The following is a 24,530-nucleotide window of genomic DNA, read 5'->3' as shown; positions in this document are numbered from 1 at the left end:
GTAGATTTTTATTTAATAATAGAATATCCAGTGTGATGATCGTGAAAATAATCAACCTATATTTCAACATATCGGCGAAAGAAGACCGGGCACCTGTATTTACGACAATCATAGATGGGTGCAGTCCATGCTTGACAAGAAATAGAAAATGGCTGAAGCAATGAGAGCCTCGGTAGCCCAGCTTTTAAAGGGTATAGATAGGTAAATATCAAGAATATGAATCGCTGGATACGTAGAGAAATACTCTAGTCGGCATGTCATTATTTTATAGATAACATTTTATTTTCGGATTTGATAATAACGCATAGTGGTACGTAATGTAAACAACCGATTAATAAATAAAGTGAACTGGGGCTATTTGACTATTCCCATATGGAATCATGTAGGGGATACTCGATTGTCAGTCCAGATGGTCCCGAATTGTTATCAATTGTAGACCTCACAGTTCTTTCAGTCTCGACAACAGAGGCGGTATGTGTAGAATCTAGTTCCGCTCTGAACGTAGGACTCATTACACTCGCCCTGTACTTTCAGGAACCGTCCTATCGGCACCCACAGGCCACGAAATTTCAAATTTTGGCGTAACCAGAAAAATGGTTGCGGGTTTATGCTCTGCGTAACCATTTTCTTTGGTTACGCCAGATGATCATTGCGTAACCAATTGTAGGTATGTGGCAAACACCAGATAATCTCCAGAGCCGCTTCGGCTCGAGCCTCGTTTTCGTTTTTCTGCTTTAGGGAATTCCCTCGGTACCTCCCCCGTACTAATTCTCTTTTTTCTACGTGTTACACAATAACTTAAGTCGAGCTCAGAGACTAATTACGTAGTACACATGTTTATTTACCGCCATGTTGCCAAAATTTTTCCATTGTCCGCATCGAATATTTTTACATTTCAACTTGCAGTTTTCGAGTTCCGTTTACTTCACAAAACAGCCTATTTAACGTCTAAAGGTGAGTAATGTTTGACTTGATCTTCTGATGTATTATTCTTTATTATATTGACAACATCTGTGTTGATTTTGAGCGAAATTCATGGATTACCAACCCACTTTTTTGAATCCGCCGCGAAAGGTGTCAAGGTCGGGGTTAGAAATCGGGACCAAATTTGAATGTGTTTTCCATCTTTTTCGATCAAAAATAAATCACTAAAACGGCCATAAACAACATCAATTGTGTTTTTTATATAATCATTTGTATGTAAAGATATAATTAAATACAGTGTCTGGTATTTTTATGCCTTAATAACGCCGATGATTGATGATTTAGAATGGTATAAAATCCAGCAATTTGTGTAAAACTAGGGCCGTTTGGGTCACGTGACCTCCATTCTTGCTTTGGATTGGCTGATCCGTTGTGTTGATAAACAAAATAATGTGCTGAGTTTGTTTTTTTTTGCATTTCATGACTTAATTTTGATATGTTTTTGATGATTTATTTGAAAAAGTCATAGAGGCATTACTTAGATTGTTGTTTGGACAGGGATATGTTCAATTTTGTTTTAAATTCCTCTGCAAATTCTTACTTATACTCTTATAGTATGACTTATTTCGCTTATAACTTACAGACTTTTATTCTTATTTTTCAGTTTACATTCCACAATGAAGAAAAAGACTAGGACTGCACCGCCTCCAGCAAAGCCGGGTCCAGGCCGTCAACATCTGATGAATCTCTACGGAGAGATGCCAGAGAACAATTTCAAAGTTGGGCATATTTTGACACTGTACTTCCAACATGGGAAATCTGAGACAAAGACTGTCACAGCCATTAAACGCTTTGCACCTGATCATATCTCACTGAACATTAGTGCTGTAAAAACTGTTGTCAATCGTTATGGCAGGTACAAACATTTAAGTCGGGAGTCTGAGTTTGAATCGTTTGCGCTATTTTGTGCTGAGCCTTTTACGTTAGATTCATCACCACCTCCAGTTCAATCACATGAAGCCATGGATACATGTACGTCACCTGTTCCAGGCCCCTCGCAGCAGCAGCCGCCCCACACACCAGTGAAGAACACAGATTCACCCCGGACCCCAAGGCACATGCTCACCCCAAGAAAACTTGAGATGAGGAAGCGGCTTACGTGTTTGTCCAATATGAGAAATACTGAAAAAAAGAAATACTTGACTTGTTTGAGGAGCTTGAAAGAGAAGCTGAAATATAGTGACTATCATGACAAGAAAAAGATAAATCAGTGTAAACAACGGAGAAAGAACTCTATGCTGGAAAAAGATAAAACGATTGCTCAGCTCAAGGAAGAACTCCTGAGATTGAAAAAAGGGCCTGATATGAGTGTGGAGGCAGAGCTTAGACATCTTCAAAGGACTCATAAACGTTTGTTGAATTCGAATAAGGAAAAGCTGAAGGAAAAAAAATCTGAAACAGTTTCAAAAGAGGAGTTCATGAGGGTAAAGAAGGAACTATCTGAACAAAAGGAGTTGACAAGGGGATATGAAAATGAAGTTATTCAATGGCAAGAAAGGGTTGAGGAATTAAAGAATGAAAAAAGCCAGGAGAAAGAAACTAAAAAGGATGGAAAAACATACAGTGTCAAGACACGCATGATGGTCTATGATACAATTGTGGGTCAAGTGCCAACAAATAATGTTCCAGGCATCATAGCAGGGCAGGCGAAACGAAATGGAGACGTCCTCACATCTGTGCCTCATAGGACCACAGTGGAGCAGATGGCCAGGGAACTTGACACTATTGCAGATTTGAAAAGTGCAGAATTAGCCATGAAATCAAAAAACCTTACTTTGGGCTTTGATGCTACCACCCAAGAAGGAGTTCACGTGAACAGCATTCACCTGACTACAAAAAGTGACTGTGACCTTGTTGCCGTAGATGAGCTTCCTGGAGGGACAGCTAATGATTACCATGGTCACATCACCAACACGATTGATTATCTTGCAGACGTTTATTCTGACTTTCATGAGGAAGAGTACCAGTATTGTAGAGAAACGATAATAAGTAATATAGCCAATACCATGAATGACAGGGCTGCTGTGAATCAGGCAACCATTCGACAGGTTAATGCCTCATGGGGAAAAACTCTCAATGAACTCAATTGCCATTTACATCCGCTAGATACAATAGCAACTAAATGTAGGTCTGCCTTAAAATCCGTTGAGAGTGAGAAAGGAGAGTTATTTGGGAATGACTGTGTAATTGGAAACTTAGTTGTACAAATGAACAAACTGAGATATAAAGATTCAAAAGGAGATCCTAAGGGGTTCAAGACATTCCTAGACGACAACAACTTACCAAGGGGTCTTCTGCCTAGGTACAGAGGAAACAGACTTCATATCCTCTTCCATATCAGTGGGAAATTCTTTGAACATTATGATTTACTACTCAATTTCCTAGGAAGTGGTTCGGTTTCTTGTGGTGGTTTAGTACCCAGTTTACTAAAAGATTTTGGTTTAGAAACTGCCATCACAGAAATGCAGGTTGTTGGTATCCTTGGAAAGCTTCTGACAGGGCCATGGATGACCAAGTTCTATGCTTCAGCTGAGTCAGAAGTTTCACATATGGAAGGTATCAACATAGTAAAAGATGTGCTTTGTACCCTTCGGCAAACGCTGGATGACCCAGTTAGTATTATTACAAGAAATGTAGATTTTTTCGGTGGTGCATTCAAACCAGACGACAAAACACTTCATAGTTTATTGAGGGAACCAGTAAACAAGGACATGTTCAGAATCATGGCAACAGCCTGCTTGAAAGCCATCATAGAAGTATTAGAACGACAATACAAACGTTATTTTGGGATGGATATCACTGAGCAGTTGAGAAGAGAAACTGAGTCCGCACGATTGCACAACATTGACTCTGAAGAAATTATGGGTATGTTTAGTGCGGGAAAAGAAAGGGCAAAAAATGCAAATGTAGACTTTTTGGTGGCAAGGATGCGTGCAAAGAAAAACAATGTTGTGGGGTGGTTAGATAGTGTGTATGAGGGGAAAAGGTCGCGCATTGTGACATGGGCAATTGGCAAGGCGCGGAAGAAAAGATCAATGAACAGGAAAAAAATTTGTGATGTTAACAAGGAATTGTCAAGGAGAGCGGCACACAATAGACAGAAAAAGAATATTAAAGAGAGGAAAGACATTGAAAAAAAACTTAAAAATCTAGATGTTAGTGCTCTTAAAACAGTATTCCCTGAAGTGTCAGATGAGACCCATGTTGACTTAGTTGGTCTTTTTGAAGGAAGTATAGTTGGCCGCAGCATCTGCCACACTTGGTATGACGAAGACACCGATCAAAAGACTGAGTGGTGTGGTAGAGTAGAAAAAATGAAAAAAAGAAAGAAAGATGGAAATAAACAAAACATTCATTGTTACAAAATAGCTTATTGGTCAGCAGAAGGAAGTTATGAGGATGCAGAGGACTTTGAAATCCCCAAGTTGGAACTTGCTGCCGATCTCATTTGTGAAGACTTGATTTTTTGTTAGGTAGAATAGACGCTGAGTTTGAATAATACTATATATGGATTATTAGTTAGTGTGTGTTAAAATTGGTGCATAGATGCTTAAATAACTTGATCGGATAATGAAACTGTTGTTTTATGAAATCCTAGTAGGACATTGACCAAGAAAAGTTGTGCGACGCCGATGCCTTTCACCAATTATTGTATGATTTTTGACTTGTCATTTTAATTAAAATTTAACATGAACACATTACTATTCTTGTTTTAAAGTATTACATACTCCTCCGTCTGTGAATAAGCTTTCCATTGATACCTTTAACTTTGAATTTGAGTTAAAAATAAGAAAGTTATGTGCATTCTCCTGGATTCCACTTTTCGGTCACGGCGCCAAGTCGTTAATCTTACCATTTTCCTATTAAAGACAAAGCCGCCAATTAGCGCTAATTGGTGACACAAAAAATGGTGTACCTCCTTTACTATTTGTCACAGAAATGTGATCTTGGTGTCATTGGAAAGGTCTTGGAGAGACCTATCTACTGATACCAGTCTCATTAAAATCCAGTGACTTTCATTTTTTTTGCCACATACCTACCAATTGGTTACATAAAATGGTTGCGCTGTTTTCATGTTTTATCCAGATTTAAATGGTGCTATTATTCATTTCCACTTGCAGTGAATGTATTTTTTAAAGAAATAACTTGACTAATTTTATTCTTTTATATTTAATATTATATTAGGTTAAGTGTTAATGACTTTAATCCCACGGTGTCCCCATTTAAACAATATAACATTAGAAAAAAAATGTTCCACTTCATTAAATCCCTACATTTTAATAATGAGGGGAATCGGTTCCAAAAATTACTAATGGATTTTCGTTTTTATGTTATATCTGACCTTCAAAAACCAGGAATGGTAGCTACCACATTGTTTTCGGTCACTCAAGACTACATGCGTCCTTCATATTACACTTGTCACTTGCAATCATTCATCCAAGCACGTAGCATGCTATAGCCTCACTCATAGGTATAGCGACTGATTGACAAACAGTATTTATTATAAACCTCGGCACTCTATACACAAAGTCTCAAAAGGAAACAGAATAGTTTGATGTCATGAAATAATATTAAAATAGACAGGAGAGTAAAATCGTTTACATTATCACTCGAGCGATGCCGGGGGGGGGGGAGGGGGTCAAAGTTGACGACATACATACGGGTCATTGGTACTACAGCATGGCTATAGTGAAAACTGAAAGGAACACGTGTAGTAAATTCTTTGGAAATATAACCGACATGTTAAATAGTCAAACTCATTTCTCATTTTGTGTTTGAAAATCCAAAGGTATGCTTTCAAAATTTATGGCATAACTAATCATTTAAAGAATTAGGAGTGAGGGGCATTTTTAAATCAACGTGTTTGCAACTGGTCAATATATAGCCTAAGTGGTGTCAAAATAGTGATCTGTCAAAGTACCGGTAAAATGGAGAAATGAAATGCTAAGAATGAATGAATGGAGTTTGTGCTATAATACAAATAATTTAGACCCGTGTCACAAAGTCATCCTGTATAAAAATTGATCAAATGTGAATAAATCTGTTAATGAAATTTGTTAACGTAACCGATATTTTAATTTGCGTAACTAGGAAATCGGTCGCGTGTTTTTGAGCTAGCTCGACCGCACGTAACCGATTGGTATCGTTAGCGTCAAATTTCGTGGCCTGCACCCAGTCAATTTTACTGGGCAACTTTTTTCTGCTAAACGGTCGCGTGTCAGTCTCTGTGAATGCCTGTACATTGCAAAGGAACATTTTAGTGAGAAAATAAGACCTTGCTTACTTTGCTAGAGTCAGTACATGTATGTGTGACTCAACATGCTGTCAAAAATATACATCCCCTTCTGCTAAACGGCTTGGCAGAAGCCATTGAAATCTAAATATAGGGGAACGCACAAATGTTCGTAACTGAAATTTGGCAACGTGACCCGGAAGTCCATCAACCAATTTTGGACACTTTAGACCTAAGGCTAACTGAAAATCATAGTTAAACCAATTCATCAAATTGGTAATGAATATCTGCCTGTCACATCATTACCAATTTGATGAATAAATTCAACCATGATTTTCAGTTAGCCTGGTGGCTGAAGTGTTGAAATTTGGTTGATGGACTTCCGGGTTACTTTGCTAAATTGCATTTTGGCGGCCATCTTTAAAGATGGCCGCCGTTATTTCATTGAAATTGAGCACATCGGGGAAACCTTCGTAACTCCTGAAAAGATCGACCTATGGATATGGAATGTGGCTCACAATGTTCACAAGAAAATGCTTCTTCTGGTGCTATATGATACTTGTTGTTGAATGAATCATATATTTTCCAAATCAACAGATTATTCTGGAAAAAGCAACCTTTTGGCATTTTTATTTTCCCAGGTTTTCATGATTTATTTTATAAGTTTACTACCAAATCCTGTTCAGAGTAATTTTAGCCAAATTATGTGTGTGGTCCTCTTAAGTTATTCAATTAGCATAAATAAATACGCCCAGTGGTTCTCCCTATACAGCTGCGGTGGCCGCAAACTCAACAAAAGTCATAAGTAGACTGTCAAATTTAAAATGTTGAACGTCGGCGAGGCAGGGCACAAACTTAGTGAACTTTTAGCTAGTGTGTCACAATCGAAACGATATTTGGGGACGGGTTGTTTCTGTGTCAAAATTTGTCCCTAAAGACAATTTTGAGATTATGTCACTTCTGTGACGTCATTTTCGGTTGGGGTTCTGTCCGATGTCCAAAATGACCGCAAGGGAGCTAAAAATGATCCGAACAATTATAGGCCAATCTCAATTCTCCCCACAATTTCAAAGATATTCGAAAGGCACTTGAGCACTCAAATTCAAACTTATTTGGAAACCTTCAATGTTCTTTATGCTTACCAATCTGGATTTAGATCAAATCATTCATGTGCTACTGCACCAATCCGAATGACAGATAATTGGCTTGATGCTATCGATAATGGTGCGATGAGTGGTATAGTGTATCTTGATTTTAGCAAAGCATTTGATCTCATTGATCATAAGCTTATTATTGAAAAACTACATCTTTATCGATTTCATAATAATTCACAAATTTTGATTGAATCATATCTTGACTCACGGAAGCAAAAAGTATGTTTAGGATCAATTACCTCCTCAATTACTACAGTCAAACGCGGGGTTCCACAAGGGTCGATCGTGGGTCCTCTCCTATTCCTTATTTTTATAAATGATTTCCCACTCAATATTGAATCAAGTCAGATAGATTTGTTTGTTGATGACAGTACCCTGCATTGTTCACACAAAGATATTTAATCCATCGCCAATAATCTACAAAATTATCTCTATTTGGTTGCTAAATTGTGTGAAAACAATGGGATGGTAATCAATCCTTCGAAAACAAAATCAATGCTGATTTCATCAAAACACAAAAGAAATCAGAAAAACCTAACTTTATCACTCCATGGTGAGAAAATTGAGACGGTTACTACCACAAAATTACTTGGAATTCAAATTGACCAAGACCTTAATTGGGAAGCACAGATAGCAGATATGTCTAAAAAACTTGCATCAAAAATATTTCTCCTAAATAAGATAAAAGATCATTTACCTTACGAGACAGGAATTTTGTTTTATAACAGTTACATACTACCAATATTTGATTATTGCTCTATTATTTGGGGAAATGCTACCAAAAGTAGATTAGACATTCTTTTAAAATTACAAAAGAGGGCAGCAAGAACTATTCTTGATGCACCGATTGAAACTCCGTCCACCTCTTTATTTACTATACTGGGTTGGCTTACCCTTACACAGAGGATTCTTTACAATAAAATTGTCTTAGCATTCAAAATTATTACATTTAATACTCCACTTTATCTAAATTTCTATTTTATTGAAAAATCTCTTGTGTCCAAAACGGATATCTTGCTCCGTTCACAGACCAGTAAATCTCTTTTTCTTCAAAATTGCAAAACGGAATCCATGAAACGTACTTTTCATTATTCTGCATGTCTTTTATGGAACAATCTGCCTTTTGATATAAAGATGTGTAAAAATGTTGAAAATTTTAAGATTAAACTGAAAAGTCATTTATTTTGCACACTGAAGGAACCATAATATTCAACTGATGACATACTTATTATTTTTAACTTGCAACTGCATTCTATACTATTCAAAAAAAGTAGGGGATATTTGATTTTGGGGGCATAATACTAAAATATGCAAATGACTACGAAAAAAGTCACTATAGAACCTAACAGAAGAAACATTTCCAGTTACATGTGACGCCCAAACGCACCAATAGCTACCGCATGGAATGCAGGTGATGCTTGGGATCATCATGGGGGTCCAACCCAAGATTTGCACGACTCTGACTTTGAATGTTACAGTCATTGTGGCATTGAATTCCAGGGTGGAAACATCAGTTTAATTGTTTTAGTGACCAGAAAACAAATTTTGATATGCGTCGGCTTACCCAAAATGAAAGGTTACGTGCCCTTGGCATGCTACAGATCGGCACAACACAGGCGGTTGTGGCGCGGACGATGAATGTTTCTCAGTCTGTCATAAGCAGGCTATGATCCAGATACCGTGATACACAATCTGTACAGGACAGACCACGCTCAGGTCGACCAAGGGCGACAACTCAAGCCCAGGATCGATTAATCCGTACCTTGGCCTTGAGAAATCGTGTCATCACAGCAAATCAGATCAGCGCTCGTCTTCAAACAGACACTGGTGTGAGAGTGAGTGGCCAGACGATTCGGAATCGACTGCATAGGGGTCACCTTCGCGTCCGACGTCCTCTTGTGATCCCTTGTTTGAGAGATCATCACATTCAGGCAAGACGTCGTTGGTGTAGGGATCGTCAACACTGGGATAATCGACGCTGGAGCAATGTGATGTTTTCAGATGAGTCAAGGTTCACTGTTGATTTTTTGGACAGACGTAGGAGGGTGTGGCGTCGTCGAAACGAGCGCTTCCAAGACGTTAACATCATCAGACATGATCGATTTGGGGGTGGTTCTGTTATGGTGTGGGGAGGCATCACTGTTGCTGGAAGAACGGCTTTACATGTTGTTGCAGGGCGTGTTACAGGCCAGTACTACCGGGACAACATCTTGGCAGTCCATGTTGTGCCGTTCGCACGACGTCATGGCCGCCGTTTCATCTTCCAGGATGACAACGCAAGATGTCACAGGGCCAGGATCGTTACAGGTTACCTCCAACAACAGAACATCACCACATTACCTTGGCCAGCACTGGGTCCCAACCTCTCCCCCATCAAGCATGTCTGGGACATGCTTGGACAGAGGTTACGTCAACGTCAACAACGTCCTGCCAATGTCCAAGAACTTGCTGCTGCGTTGCAACAGGAATGGGACAATCTGGACCAAAATGACCTTAGACGTCTCATTAGGAGTATGCCACGTCGGATCAATGCTTGTTTGGCAAACAGAGGAGGATTTACCCGTTACTGACTTGGTTGTGATGCTGTGGTAACTTTGCTGTTTGACCCCGGGTATCATTTTACCCTTATAATTGTCAGTCTGTGCCTTACTTAGTCTAACGATCATTTGGAATAAATCGATGAATGTGAACTTCATTTCATTTTGTCATTTGTTTCTTCGTCAGTTTCATTAGGTGACTTTAATAACACTTAAAAATCAAATATCCCCTACTTTTTTTGAATAGTATATTTTATTTTGTGTGTAATTATAGTGTTCTTCCTATTTTCTACTTGTATAATGTATATGTTTTGAAGTTTGGGAGTGACTTATCAAACTTCCCACTTTAAAATGCTATTGCATTTCTAATGATTTTAAATTTATCCTGATATTACATGTATATATGTCTTTGTAGCTAAGGAGGGACCTATGGAAGATTAGTTTTTTTGCAAACTAAATACGTTGCCTCATTAAATAAAGTTTTTATTATTATTATTATTATTATTATTATAGTATCATGCAAGGTAGGGCTTGTGATATATCATGTATAGGGTTTTCGTAGCCACTGAATTTAAAATTGAATTATTTATTGGAATTTTCGATGAAACGGAAAGGTTTGTTCCGCACAGGTGTTAGCCTAGAAGGGACAAATACAATTTGTAGAACCAGATATTTGATGTTAGTGAACCCATTTTTTCTAGAACACCCGTTTCACACACCTGTTTCAGTATAATAATCTATATGCATACAAAGTTTATGAAAATACACATTCAAGCAGCATTTAATATGGTCTACCACCTGTAGGACACTCCCTTCAACTTAAAAATAAATTGTTTATTGGAATTTTCGATTAAACGTAAACTTTCTGTAAAATGTAAAATACTCGACTAATATACCAGTTGTAACATGTTTAACATCATATCTTTCCACGCGAATTAACAATAAATTGTTCATTCGATAAAACGGAAACATTTTTTATACTTGTAAAATAAATACCTATTGTGTATATGATACGTTGAAGTCTACCATGTAATACGGAAATTTGCAACACGTTTATAAGCACCATATCTTTCTACATGAACTAACAATAAATTGTCCATTGGATAAAAAGGAGACATTTTTTTTATATATATAACTGTAAAATAATATATGAATTATCGTTTTAACATCATATCTTTTGCCTCCCTTTTTAGGGATGGACACTCAAAAGGAGTATGGTAGTTTCGGGGTCCCTAAACTAGTCAATGTTCTCGCGTAGTTATGAATTTATGTCGCTTTTGATGAATTATTAAGATATATGCATAAGCTAAAAACACCAGGATATACTCTAGAAAGTACCATTTAAATTACAGTCAGTTTTTTCAAAAGAAATTTCGAGTCTGGTTGTAGATGTAGAGAACCCTGTCGTTCACCTCACGGGGCAAAGATAAGCCTGTCCTATCCTAGGTATCATATGTGTAATTTTATGTCAACTTGACAATTATCACAATTTTCATCTGGCCTTAAAACATTTTAATTGGATTTGTGTTCCTGGTGTTATAAGCTTTCCAAATATGTATAGTTTGTTTAATAGGGAGGACCTTGTAGCAGAACTGTGTTTCTAAGCAAGCTAAAAATTTTGGTTGCAGGCCTACTAGACTATACGACAAAAGTTGCCGGGCATAGAGGCGTTAATGTAAAAACGGACCACATTACCATTTCTGAACGAATAAGAGATCTTAAATTCTTAACTACTGGATATATCATAAATAATTCTCAATATGGCTTAAAATGGTGCAAAGGCATAGTAGATGAAATTAAAATGACTCACTGTTTTGGTGAAATGTCTTGTGATCTGTGAGATCCAAAATAATCAATTCCATATTATGCCCCATTGTATTGTTTATGGGGTGTGTGTGTGTGGAGGGGGGGGGGGGGGGTCGCATAGGATGTGTCATTTTTAGCAGTATCATTAACATCATTTTCAGCATTATTTTTGAGTTTTTATTCATGTTCAGTGACTCTGAAAACCTTATAAAAGAGACATTATAAGCTATATAAAACAGTCATTCATGTTATGGAAATTCTGACCCCCATTTTGAATTTTCCCCATCTTGGATTTTTAAAACTCTTTGTTTAGATTAAACAAACATTGTGCAAGAGCTAAATCTGCCCATTGCAGGTCTTTCTTTAGGCCTGAAATGTTTTCTAAATTATTATTTAGACATTAATTAACTGACCCAGGCCATAATCAACTCTCGATGGCATCGGATTTCTCCGATATTAAATAAATTAGAACGTATCAGTCATATTTTGATTTAATCTAAAAATGGAGGAGCGAGACTTAGCTTCGAGCAACCAGTACAGTTGTTGAAATTATTGCACGTGTCTTGTCAAACCTTCAAAGGCTAATATCTTCGCTCGCAATAGAGTAATTTGAATGAAATTGTCAAATTATTCATTTTACATTATCTATTTTCGAACTATTGTAGCAAGAATGGCTAGCTCTTTATCTAAATCTTACGTAATGAATCTTTAATTGTAAGCTCATTGGATAGTACATGTCATATCAAACAATGAAATGACTATTATCTGACATATTGGCCATTTTAGGAAATTTTGTCGCCATTTTGAATTTCCGCCATCTTGGATCTGGGACACTCATATTTGAGATTATTTTTTATGATCAATGTTTCTGATATCTATTCAATCACTTAAGTTGACCAAACAGATAATTTGGCTTATATGGGTCTGAACACGATTTGTTAGTAAACATACGAACAGACATGAAAAAAAAATCGAAAATGTTGCTTTTTTCAGATTAATCTTTTATTTTAAAACTGATAGTATTGATTAAACAACATATATCATATACCAGCAGATGCAGAATTATATTATGAACATTTTGAGATATATTACATATCCATATAGGTGAAACTGTTGAGGAGTTATGAAGGCTTCCCCGACTCGCACTATTTCAAATAAGAAAAAAAACGGCGGCCATTTTTTTTAAAGATGGCCGCCAAAGACAAAACGAAATTTAGGTAAGCAAGTGAAACAAAATTTTTGAAAATTTTTATTGTAATTGGGCTAGGCAAAGCAATAAATGACTGAAGATTCTCAACTTTTCAAAGAATCCAATTTGTCCACCCCAGCTTACCTAAATTTCGTTTCGTCGTTAATACAACGAAAATGTTTCAGCTGTCATGGTTGGTTGAGATATTTTCTTATGTAGTTGATGAATGCATTGTAGCAGAAATCCCCATTTTCACTTGATTGTCACTTTTTTTTGGATTTCAATTGTGGAACGCTCAATCGCGTATCCCTATTTAGATTGACTTTATATTTACTAAGCATCTTTGTTTAAATTCAATTTTTATATGATTATAGTTTTTGTTGGTTTTAATCTTATTATTAGGCCTACCTGATGTACCTTTACAAAGTACATGCTGTGGGTAGGTGAATATATGACATGAGATAATTATTACACCACTAATTGGTTTGACTCAAATGTTTCCCACACTTGTTCACAATATAGTTATATAATTTTTAACACATTTTATTTTTGTCGTTACAGATACAACCCAGAGAATTTAGCCACACTAGAAAGATATGTAGAAATGCAAGTGAAAGAAAACACATATGATCTGGAAGCTAGCTTGGCTGTCTTAAAATTGTAAGAATAATTTTCTTTATCCTTTATTTAATTGTTCTAAATAGTTTTCGGGGATGCTGGGTTGATTAATTGACATTTCAGTCCTGCGGCATTCGGACTGACGACCTTTCGGACTAAGAAAAATATGTCCTCGACTTTTCGGACTCGTGTTGAAAGACAAAACACAAAAGTCTAATCAGTATATAATAAACAAGAAAACAATTTTATGAAAAAAACATGCAGATAAAATTTACTGTTCTTCATCGAGTACAACACATGGATCACACACTGTATAAACCTGGGGTGGGGGTTGATGGCCGAATGGTTAGCGTGTGCGCGCTGTATCATAAGGTCATTCAGTCAACTGGCGTGGTTTCGATTTCACGGTTGTATGTGACAAGGAGTAGGGTCGTCTGTCCAACTTTGTGGGTTTTCTCCAGGTCCTCCGGTCTGCTAAAGACCCCTACACGCAAGCGAATTATTGAAATAAAATGGAACCATATGTTAGTCCCAAAATGACCTAGTTTGTGTCGAGTGGACATTAAACCCCATTTCTCTCTCTCTTTGAGTCAACTGTTGTGGTTTTGATTCCACGGTTGTACGTGACAAGGAGTGGGATCGCCTGTCCAACTTTGTGGGTTTTCTCCAGGTCCTCCAGTTTTCTACCACTGCTAAAGATCCCTACATGCAAGCGAATTATTGAAATAAAATGGAACCATATGTTAGTCCCAAAAGGACCTAGTTTGTCTCGAGTGGAGGTTAAACCCTCTCTCTCTCTCTCTCTGTATAGACTTATAAAGGAACAGCAATATTTCCAGTGTTGAATATTTACAGAAAGAATGTTTTATACAATATGTGTTTCTTTGTTTCTGTACTATTTTTGAATATTTGACATGAAAAAAAAAAGCTAAATTTATTTAAAATAAGCTAACTCAAAAAACAAAAGGAATTATATACATGAAACATGTGGACATAGTTAAGGGGGACCTGTAGGCAAAAAACATTAAAAATTCTCGAAAATTAGGGTTTTTAGCTTTTGTTGTTTTTCACTTTCTCAGTGAAATATTATTTGGTATTTGAATGCATTTTTTCTAAATTTTTATTATTTTTTTTCCTCACAAGGTTGTAAGTAACTTATATTGTGTATAATTTTGTGAATTTATGAATATTATATATTTCAGGTACCAGTTTAATCCTACGTATTTCCAGACACAGATTACATCACTTATATTATTAAAAGCTTTAACTAATTTACCACATACAGATTTTATACTGTGTAAATGTTTAATAGACACAGCTAGAGTATCCTTTTACATAATCAAAAACACACAATCATCTTGGGCGTGGGGGGCTCGTTGTATCATAAGGTCTGTCATTTGAGTCAACTGGTGCAGTTTTGATTCTCCGGTTGTATGTGACAAGGAGTAGAATCGCCTGTCCAACTTCGTGGGTTTTCTCCCACTGTTAAAGACCCCAACATGCAAGCGAATAATTGAAATAAAACTGAACTATATGTTAGTCCCCAAATGACCTAGTTTGTGTCTAGTGGATGTTAACCCCATTTCTCCCTCCCTCCCTCTCTCTCCCACTGCTAACGACCCATATGCACAAGAGAATTATTGAAATAAAACTGAACCATATCTTAGTCTCAAAATGACCAAGTTCCTGTTAACCCCATTTCTCTCTCTCTTTCTCTTTATGGGTGATGCTTTTAGATTTTTTTAGTAGGCCTAGTGTAAATATTGTAATATCCTCTGATAATTTCATAATTATTAGTAATGATTTTTCAATAAACCTAAACTATATAGATTACAAAACACAATTTGACTAGTGCTCTTTACTAGTGGTAGTCAAACAGTCAGGGCATCTAACCAGGGCATCTAACTCTCATCTAGAATGTCCTTGTCTGAATCCTTGAGACTTCAAAAAAGACTCCAAAACAAAAATAGAAAAGGTTAGCTTTTCAGTAAATTATGCACCACAAGCGGTTACATTTTCTAATAAAAGGGTTGTTTTGTTCGGTGGGAGATGAAGGGAAATAAATGATATCAATTTTTCTTTAACCTACCTCTCAGCTTGAAGAAGAGCAACTTAAAGGAGTTATAAAAATAGCAGATATGTTGGAAATGTGTCAATTTAAAGATTTTTGGGTAATATTTTATTTAAATTTTCTTTTTTTAAATTAAATTTTATCCTCAGGTTTTTGCTGCACAACCATATGTTATGCCACAACTCAGGTTTGAATATAAATTTTACAAGCAAAAGAGGCACACAAGAATTATTAACTGATTATAACGAAGGAGATTTTTTTTATCTTAAACAACTTGGTAGGGTGACCCACCATAAATAAATATCTCCAAATATCTCGACAATTACGCCACAATATTTATATACATACCAAGCCTTAAATCAGTTTCACACAATTATAGTCACTAAATAAACGATCATGTAGTACTTAATAAGCTATGACCATTTAATCATCTATAAATAATAGACTGAAAATTGGTTCCAAGTGTCGTCCATAACATCCAGACACTTTTGGGTAAAAGATAGGTTATGTGCCCTTGTTTTGAAATTAGTCTCGCTTAACCAGTCTATTGGCCATTCTACGTCTGATTGACAGGTCGGGATAATCAAGACTACCTTTTTACGAAACATAACAGAAAGCTGGAACAAAAATTTGAATTTAGAAACACTCACGTTAGCCAACTCAACAATTGTTTTAAGAAACTTGTAAAAGATGCCGCTCTTAACGGTACACTTAATGATGAAGCAATTTCAAAAATAAAACGAACATAATTTCTAAAGCTGCTGTGATAACCAAGAAGCTGAATTTTACTGCTATTCAAAATCGTCAACGGTAAATTTTTTACGGCTGTAATAGTTGATATATTTGTAGAGAATTGCACGTGCCATGGCTATTTATAGACTCAAAGGGAGTGCGGGGTAGCCAGAAATCAGTTCGAGACACGTAACTGAAGCATGCACATTCGCCGTGTCGAAATCCCCGGTTGTATGTGACAAGGAGTAGGGTCGCCTGTCCAATCTCGTGGGTTTTCTCCGGGTCCTCTGGTTTCCTCCCACTGCTAAAGACCCCTACGAGCGAAGCAAATTATTGAAGTAAAATTAAACCATATGTTAGTCCCGAAATGACCTAGTTTGTGTCGAGTGGACATTAAACCCCATTTCTCTCTCTCTCTCGCCGTGTCGAGACCAACTTTCTGGCTGTATGGCCTGAAACATGCTCTTTGGATCAAAAGGTCTGTCATTGAATCAAATGGCATTGTATCGATTCCTAGCTTGTATGTGACAAGGAGTATGGTAGCCTGTCCAACGTCGTGGGTTTTCTCCAATTTCCTCCCACAGCTAAAGACCCCAATGTCTTGGCGAATTATTGAAATAAAATTGAAAGATGTGTATGAAGAATGTAGAATTATAACTATTTTTATATAGAATTATAACTATTTGCTATTTTTATGTAGAATTAAAACTATTTGCTATTTTCTAATTTTATGTAGAATTAAAACTATTTGCTATTTTTATGTAGAATTAAAAATATTTGCTATTTTTATGTAGAATTATAGCTATTTACTGTTTTTATGTAGAATATAACTTTTTACTATTTTTATGTAGAATTATAACTATTTTCTATTTTTATGTAGAATTAAAACTATTTACTATTTTTATGTAGAATTATAACTATTTGCTATTTTCTATTTTTATGTAGAATTAAAACTATTTGCTATTTTTATGTAGAATTAAAACTATTTGCTATTTTTATGTAGAATTAAAACTATTTACTATTTTTATGTAGAATTATAACTATTTGCTATTTTCTATTTTTATGTAGAATTAAAACTATTTGCTATTTTTATGTAGAATTAAAACTATTTGCTATTTTTATGTAGAATTAAAACTATTTACTATTTTTATGTAGGATTATGTAAAAGAAGAAGAGGATTTAATATCAGGTGTTTTAGGATTTGAAGATTCAATAAGAAAATGTAAGTATACATAAATGTATCTCCAGATTACTGTAATGTTCTTCATCATTATCTCCCACTGCTCAAAGACCCCTATGCGCAAGCGAATTATTGAAATAAAATTGAACGACAGTGGACTCTTGTCACTGCCAACATCTGAATAATCCGGCACTCTGTGAAATCATTTTCATGTCCCAATTTATTTCCTTATTACTTCAACCAAAAAAGTTTTTTTGAGTAATCCGGATTCTGAATATTCCGAATTACGACATCAATCTGTCTTCGGAGCGGTGCTGTCCCACTAACCAGTAGGTCCGAGGTTCTATCCTGGTGTTGCTTGAGAAAGTTCCCTGGGATTTTCTAGTCAGTGTGTGAATGACGGAGGTCCTGGCAAGGGACAACATACGTGTATAGTCATGTTATGTCATTGTTTTTTTAAGCTGCTCAAAATAGCTCTTGGCAATTAGCGCCTGAATATAGGTGAAGGAGTCTATTTTTTCCAGCACCCTAAAGCTGAAAATTTACATAGCCCCATGCGCTACTCATCTTGTCAAACACTTATTCGTGAGACACTCCTCAAAGAAAGACGAATACTCCGCTAGTTCAAGTACAATCAACATGAAACTTGGAATGCTTTGTTCCTTGCACGGCGATTGATGGTCGTTATATTATTATTGTTTATATTCCAGTTATATGTCATGTTGTATCAGCTACGTTTCAAACTGTAGAGAAATCATATTTACAGGAAGTACTCGGTGGTATAAATGGTATGTTCTACTTTTGTTTTATCTTTTAAATATTTTGTTTGTTATGCGAGATACGAAAATGTTGTTTCGACAGCAGCATTTTTGCCTATTTTTAGCGGATTTCTAGTCGTCTTTTACATGAAGGGGGGTTGGATGGCCGAATGGTTAGCACATGCATGCTGTATCATAAGGCCTGTCATTGAGCCAACTGGCATGGTTTCAAATCCTTATGTCACAAGGAGTAGGGTTGCCTGTCCAACCTCGTGGGTTTTCTCCGGGTCCTCCAACTGCTAAAGACCCGTGCGCGCAAGCGAATTATTGAAATAAAATTAAACTATATGTTACTCCCAAAAGGACCTAGTTTGTGTCAATATGCCCACCTTCATTAGTCCAGTCAGAGCAGAAAAGTAGGATGTTAAATCCCATTTCATTTCATATTTCAATAAGGGGGTGGTTCTCTGGCCGATAGTTTTAACACGAGTGAAATTAAGGTCATAAGGTCTGTCAAATGGCATTTTGATTGCTTGCTTGTACGTGACAAGGAGTAGGGTCATCTGTCCAACCTCGTGGGTTTTCTCCAGGTCCTCCCGTTTCCTCCCACTGCTATAGACCCTCTACGCACAAGTGAATTATTAAAATAAAATTGAACCACATGTTATCCCGAAATGACCTAGTTTGTGTCGAGTGGACGTTAAACCCCATCTCTTTCTCTATATATATATTTTAATAATTTGAGAACTGGGAGATAACCCAAATCATTGGCCATCCAACCACCCTGGGAATATAATTTATGTATAATTCGTTTATTCGTTGTTTCAACAGATTTACAAATTAACCAATGGATATCTAAATATGGCTGGTCAGTACAGGCTAATGGTGTTGTATTTGTGAACGCCCAAGATGACAATATTAAAACTAAAAATATTCGGGAAAAAATCACGTTTGACAGTAAGTATAGTGTTTGCTTCAGTGGCAGTTATATTTTGAAGTCCCTTTATAACTGTTGAATTAAGTTGATGAGAGAAAAAAAAACACGCCATGATTAAATCTTCATTTTGGCTAAACTGTTTCAGTGACATTGTAGCACTATGGCCCTTGAGACAATTTTGGCTCTTTATAAAATTGTCTCCTCAATTTGGTCTATAAAGTCAAATCATAAGTACTAAATGAACGTGGTATTAGTTGTTCGTAAAAAACAGTGATGTTTTAGTTAAATTATAATCATTGTCAAAATAGTCAGCAAATTCTAGCTGTTTATTGACCAATGGTCGGTTGACCAAAAATAGGTAATGTTGCCTGTCTTGTTTGTGGGAAATATAGAGTTTTATTCCTTATATGGCGTGGAAATTCACGTCAAGGTTATTGAAGACCTGGGAAAGTAGGGGGTATAAATTAGGGTGTAGAGGAGAGCTAGATTAGAGCTCACCCAGAAATTCTTACCAGTCATTATATATTTGAGAACGAGGAACCTGCAAAGTTATTTCCAGTTTACTAATAAAGCTGTGAAATCATTGTTGCTGTAGATTTATTTAAGATCACAAGGAACACAACAAATAAAGAAGTCCGGTAGTACTACAACATTTGGTAACTGGGCTAGAATAACACATGACACAATCATATGAAAGTTTTTTTTTACTTTTGATGGCCTACACTACAAGAAGATCTGATCAGTTGTTTTGGGAGTTCGCGTCAGAGGTTAAACTGGCGGCTTTTGACCCTATGACATCAGACATTTGATTAACCAATCAGTATTGATGTCTCTAGTGGGTTACCCACAGTTCCGTGCACCTCGCGCCAAAAGCTTGTCGTAACAGACCGTTTTCATTGGCTAATCCATCACATCATCCAGAACATGTCAATGATAACAACTCTTCCAGATCCTAGTGTAGTAAAAGAAATAGGATGTATGTTTTAATTAGATTGGAATACAAGTTACTTGAAAGATTTATTCCTGCTGACATTTCAACGCTTGTTCTTTGCTTGATAAAGACAAGAGAACCCTCTTCGAAACCTTGCCAGAAATAAATCTTTCAAGTAACTTGTATTACATATAATTGTGAAAAGTGTTATTCATTTTGGCTGATGAAACTTGGTGTCTTTAAATCATCAACATGCTAGAATAATTAATAATACAGTTTAAGACTGTACAAAATCAAAATCACTTATATTTTATGAAAAGGCATTTAACTTCATTTTGGCAGATTTTCGTGTATTTCAACATGGATTGATAAATATTTAAACATACATTATTAATTGGACATTAATTAACTTATCCAGACCATAATCAACTCTAGATTGCATCGCTAGCCTGCAATGTTTATTGGATTAGGTTCAGATTTGCTGTTCGACTTCCAATCATAATTAAATCATGAAATGGATAATCGAGACTATGTTTTTTTAATCCTACCGACTTTAGTAATGATGATCGAGGCTAGGCCAAAAATTCAATCGCTAAGATTTTGGTTCATAGTGGATCAATTTGAGTGAAATTTTCAGCAAATTGCCTTTACATGATCTAGCTTTTAACTATTATAGAGAGAACTGCCAATTCGTTATCTAATCTCCCATAATGTATATTTAATAAATAATTGTTTTTATTTTTCAGGTGTTGCTGCTATTATGGCTACATCAAGATAAATAAACCAACTCCATTAACCATGTCTTTAATCTTAATAAATACACAAAAAAAAACTCAATATTCAAATTCGTGTTGATTGTTTCTTTTTAATTACGGATATTTACCGTAACCACTACAGACGAAGGGGTACTTGAATGTCTGAATTGATTGGATTACATTCATGTGACATCGAATTGAGTCCCGTCACAGTTCTGTCAGTCACAATACAAATTTGGTATGAATAGAATTTGTTCCAGCTATGGTCAAGATGGTCAGTTGTTGCCTGAAATATTTTGTTTATTCAATTAGAAGCCTTTCGCGGGAAAGGGAGTCATATGTAGTGGAACTTTCATCATTGATCCCACAGAACTAAATTTTAAGATGATGTGTCTCTACCAGGAACATTAAAGACAATCCTTCATGTGTAACACATAGGACAATGTACAACAACAATACCACAGATATACTTGAGCAATCTGTTTCACCTTCTGTTCTTATACCTCTGTATAAGATAACTGACCTTTATAAGTTCAAGTATGCCTTCTACATGTGATGTCACTCACACATATTAACTGTATACAAGTCTGACCCATGTCATTTAATGAGATATGTATCAGCTTTAAAAAAAACAACCTTATTGATGTCATATCAAGTATTTAGACATTTATCAAGTGTATTTTGTATTTTAAGCCAATAATCAGGTTGTAAATATTGTTTGGCTGCTGTTGTATATTCATTATCTGAAAATGACAAAAATAAATCTCATATTAATCATACATATACTCAAAGACAAGAGGAGGGGGAAGATTAGGGCACTGGATCAAGAAGCACCTTCAGGAGTTTACCAAGCACGACCTTAACTTGTCAGGGGTAAGACAAAGTGTGTCTAGTTGATTAGATGGGACAAAAAACCAAGATCCACGTTGATGTTTACACAAATTAATGAAATTGATAAGACGTTGCTGATAGGGAAAAATTCTCCTACTTCACATTACACACCTATCATTACACTAATGGAAGCATGTTAAAGATCTCCTCAAGGTTGTACCAGAAATAATAGGTCACAGACAAACTCTTGAGGACAAAATTTTCCTCAATGCACACTGCATGGCAAAATGCTTATCTTTATTACCTTAGTTGTTAAACCCCATTTCATTTCTCTAAATACAACAAATTATTGTGCTGAACAAGATCAGTGAATTCAAGTCATACCTATATTATTGAACAAAGCACAACATAGTGCTTTCTGTTCTAAAAGATTCTGTGATGTCCATCTCGGATCCACACTTTTTATATGAAAATGAAAATCAGGCCAAATATCATCTCTATTTTTCCATTGTTTTCGCAAAAACTTGACATTATCTGGATAACTGAAAGAATAATACAGAAAAAATAAAACATTATAGTGATAACTACGAAAATATCGAAAAACCTTTAATTTTTACCAACCCCTAGCAAAAAAAAAAAAGGTGGAAGTGATCCAAATGTTTATTCAAAGGTTGTAAGTAGAGGGATTTGAATGAAGTTTATCACACCACCATGACTTTCTTGTGTACATTAGAGGTACATTCAGGCCGAAATGGATCATAATTTTCATATAAAAAAAGTTTATAATTTTCTTATTTCACCGCCATCTGGAATATCTGTTAAAATGTGTAATTCAGAAAGAGTATTCCCGTGGAGAGAGATGGGGTTTAACGTCCACTCCACACAAATTTTGGGACTAACATATAGTTCAATTTTATTTCAATTATTTGTTTGCGTTTTGGGGTAGGAGTGAGAGGACACCGGAGAAAACCCACTAGGTTGGACTGGTGTCCCTACTCCTTGTCACGCACATGTGGGGAATTGAAACCACGCCATTTGACTCAATGACAGACCAGTAGACCACCTAATCCCCTGGGTTTTTTTTTATAATTTATTAGACATACAATGTTTACTTACTTTATAAAAACTTGAAGAATGTGATTAGTAAAATATGTCCAGGTTTTTACATCATTCTGCCATATTGAATAATCCATCATACAAAACAAAATGGACGTTAAATAATCTATCTCAGGTGGATCTACAAAAAAATAATTTCAATTACATTATCAATTTTTAATGTATTTTCTTTCAGGTAGATTAACAAAATAGTTTCTTTACAAAGAATGACATTTTTCAGTATTAAAATCTCAATTCTCTGTAAATTTTTAAATGTTTTATACTTACGGTTAATCAGGGCCAGATTAACCTTGTGGAGGGACCCGGGACAAGTCAATTGGAGGGAGGGGGGGGGCTGAATTTTAAAAAAGGCATAAGGTAAAATTCTAGTCTTTTAAAACAAAAACGGTCATTAATAAAAGGATATATGAGAAACCTTGAGCCAAAGATTGAGACAAAGTTATTCCACATCCATTTTACCCAAAAATCATATGTGGCACTGGTTTGTTTATATCCAAAGGCGGATCCAGAGACCATGAATGGTGGGGGGGAGCACAGGCACCCAGGTGGCCTCCCTCAGAAACTTTCAAAAACTAAAAGCCGAAAAATGCCATTTTCAGTGATTTGAGACAAGAATCTGTTTCTAAAGTAGACCACCTGGATTCAGATGGGGGGGGGGGGCGTGCGCCATCTGCTAACTCCACTAGATCCGCCCTGGATATCTTCTGCTATAATGTTGCCAAATCTTTAATTTATCACATCTCTGTAATAACTGAACACATTGAGCAGTTTTTGACTATATTCCTTTTAGAGATTCAGTTTTGGACTATATTCCTTTAAGCGATTCAGTTTTTGACTATATTCCTTTAAGAGATTCAGTTTTGGACTATATTCCTTTTAAAGATTCAGTTTTTGACTATATTCCTTTAAAAGATTCCTTTTTGACTTTTAGAGATTCAGTCTTTGACTATATTCCTTTAAAAGATTCAGTTTTTGACTATATTCCTTTACGAGATTCAGTTTTTGACTATATTCCTTTTAAAGATTCAGTTTTTGACTATATTCCTTTTAGAGATTCAGTTTTGACTATATTCCTTTCACAATATTGTTAAATCAACAGCTTTAAGTTTTCGTGGACAAACCATTGAAGTTAGGCGGATCACGGTGGCTAAGCGGGGAAGGCGCTGGCTCGCTAGCCTGGAGGTCGGGTGTTCAATCCCTGCGTTGGCCGAGAAAGTTCATCCAGATTTTCCAGCGTGTCTAGTCGTTCGGATGGGACGAAAGATCAAGGTCCCTTGTACATATTAGGCGGATCACGGTGGCTAAGCGAGAAGGCGCTGGCTCGCTAGCCTGGAGGTCGGGTGTTCAATCCCTGCCGAGAAAGTTCATCCAGATTTTCCAGCGTGTCTAGTCGTTCGGATGGTACGAAAGATCAAGGTCCCTTGTACATATTGGCATGCACGTAAAAGATCCCTTGACAGTTGGAATTCGGGCAAAATTTTCCTCATACCACACGGTATGGCGTATGCCTGTCTTTATTAGCCCAGTTCGTAGCAGAACAGTAGGGCGTTAAACACCTTTTCATATCATATCATATCATAGCATTGAAGTTATATAATAATAATATAAACAAACCTTGTACTATTAAATACTCAGATAAATCTAGAACTTTTGATGATGAGGGATCTAATTTAACAAGCCCCTGAAATAGATGGTAGA

At 36.1% G+C, this 24,530-nt stretch overlaps 3 protein-coding genes across 3 annotated transcripts in view; 2 read left to right on the top strand and 1 right to left on the bottom strand.

The window, feature by feature from the left end:
* The first annotated feature begins 52 nt into the window (after positions 1-52).
* LOC126820401 (eukaryotic translation initiation factor 3 subunit K) lies at positions 53-20,975 on the top strand. The gene is made up of 8 exons (XM_050548319.1): positions 53-201; positions 13,465-13,563; positions 14,724-14,844; positions 15,618-15,692; positions 17,480-17,546; positions 18,215-18,292; positions 19,094-19,219; positions 20,877-20,975. Exons 1-8 carry the CDS (start codon positions 149-151, stop codon positions 20,906-20,908), a joined length of 651 nt encoding a protein of 216 aa, XP_050404276.1. The 5' UTR covers positions 53-148; the 3' UTR covers positions 20,909-20,975.
* LOC126820380 (uncharacterized) lies at positions 865-4,685 on the top strand. Its single transcript, XM_050548286.2, has 2 exons — positions 865-954; positions 1,589-4,685. Exon 2 carries the CDS (start codon positions 1,602-1,604, stop codon positions 4,455-4,457), a length of 2,856 nt encoding a protein of 951 aa, XP_050404243.1. The 5' UTR covers positions 865-954; positions 1,589-1,601; the 3' UTR covers positions 4,458-4,685.
* Positions 20,976-21,101: 126 nt separating the features above from the next.
* Positions 21,102-24,530, bottom strand: part of LOC126820392 (TATA box-binding protein-associated factor RNA polymerase I subunit A) — a 37,385-nt gene continuing 33,956 nt past the window's right edge. The window contains exons 9-12 of the mRNA XM_050548308.2: positions 24,447-24,513; positions 22,833-22,953; positions 22,101-22,258; positions 21,102-21,628 (exon numbers count right to left, since the gene is read on the bottom strand). Of these exons, the coding sequence (XP_050404265.1) occupies positions 21,537-21,628; positions 22,101-22,258; positions 22,833-22,953; positions 24,447-24,513 (438 nt within the window). The 3' untranslated portion in view covers positions 21,102-21,536. The remainder of the gene's footprint in view (positions 21,629-22,100; positions 22,259-22,832; positions 22,954-24,446; positions 24,514-24,530) is intronic.

Source organism: Patella vulgata, chromosome 5 (assembly GCF_932274485.2).
Source record: "Patella vulgata chromosome 5, xgPatVulg1.2, whole genome shotgun sequence".
In the NCBI taxonomy this organism is placed as follows: domain Eukaryota; kingdom Metazoa; phylum Mollusca; class Gastropoda; family Patellidae; genus Patella; species Patella vulgata.
Note: the sequence above shows the minus strand (reverse complement) of the source record. Positions and strands in the feature narration are given on the sequence as shown.

What these genes read in the sequence shown, in the direction of transcription:
- LOC126820380 (XM_050548286.2), top strand. Translation starts at nt 1,602, where the DNA reads ATGAAGAAAAAGACTAGGACTGCACCGCCTCCAGCAAAGCCGGGTCCA.
- LOC126820401 (XM_050548319.1), top strand. Translation starts at nt 149, where the DNA reads ATGGCTGAAGCAATGAGAGCCTCGGTAGCCCAGCTTTTAAAGGGTATA. An exon ending in TGAAGATTCAATAAGAAAAT is followed by an intron (nt 17,547 to 18,214) that starts GTAAGTATACAT and finishes TTTATATTCCAG; the next exon opens with TTATATGTCATGTTGTATCA. An exon ending in GGAAAAAATCACGTTTGACA is followed by an intron (nt 19,220 to 20,876) that starts GTAAGTATAGTG and finishes TTTATTTTTCAG; the next exon opens with GTGTTGCTGCTATTATGGCT.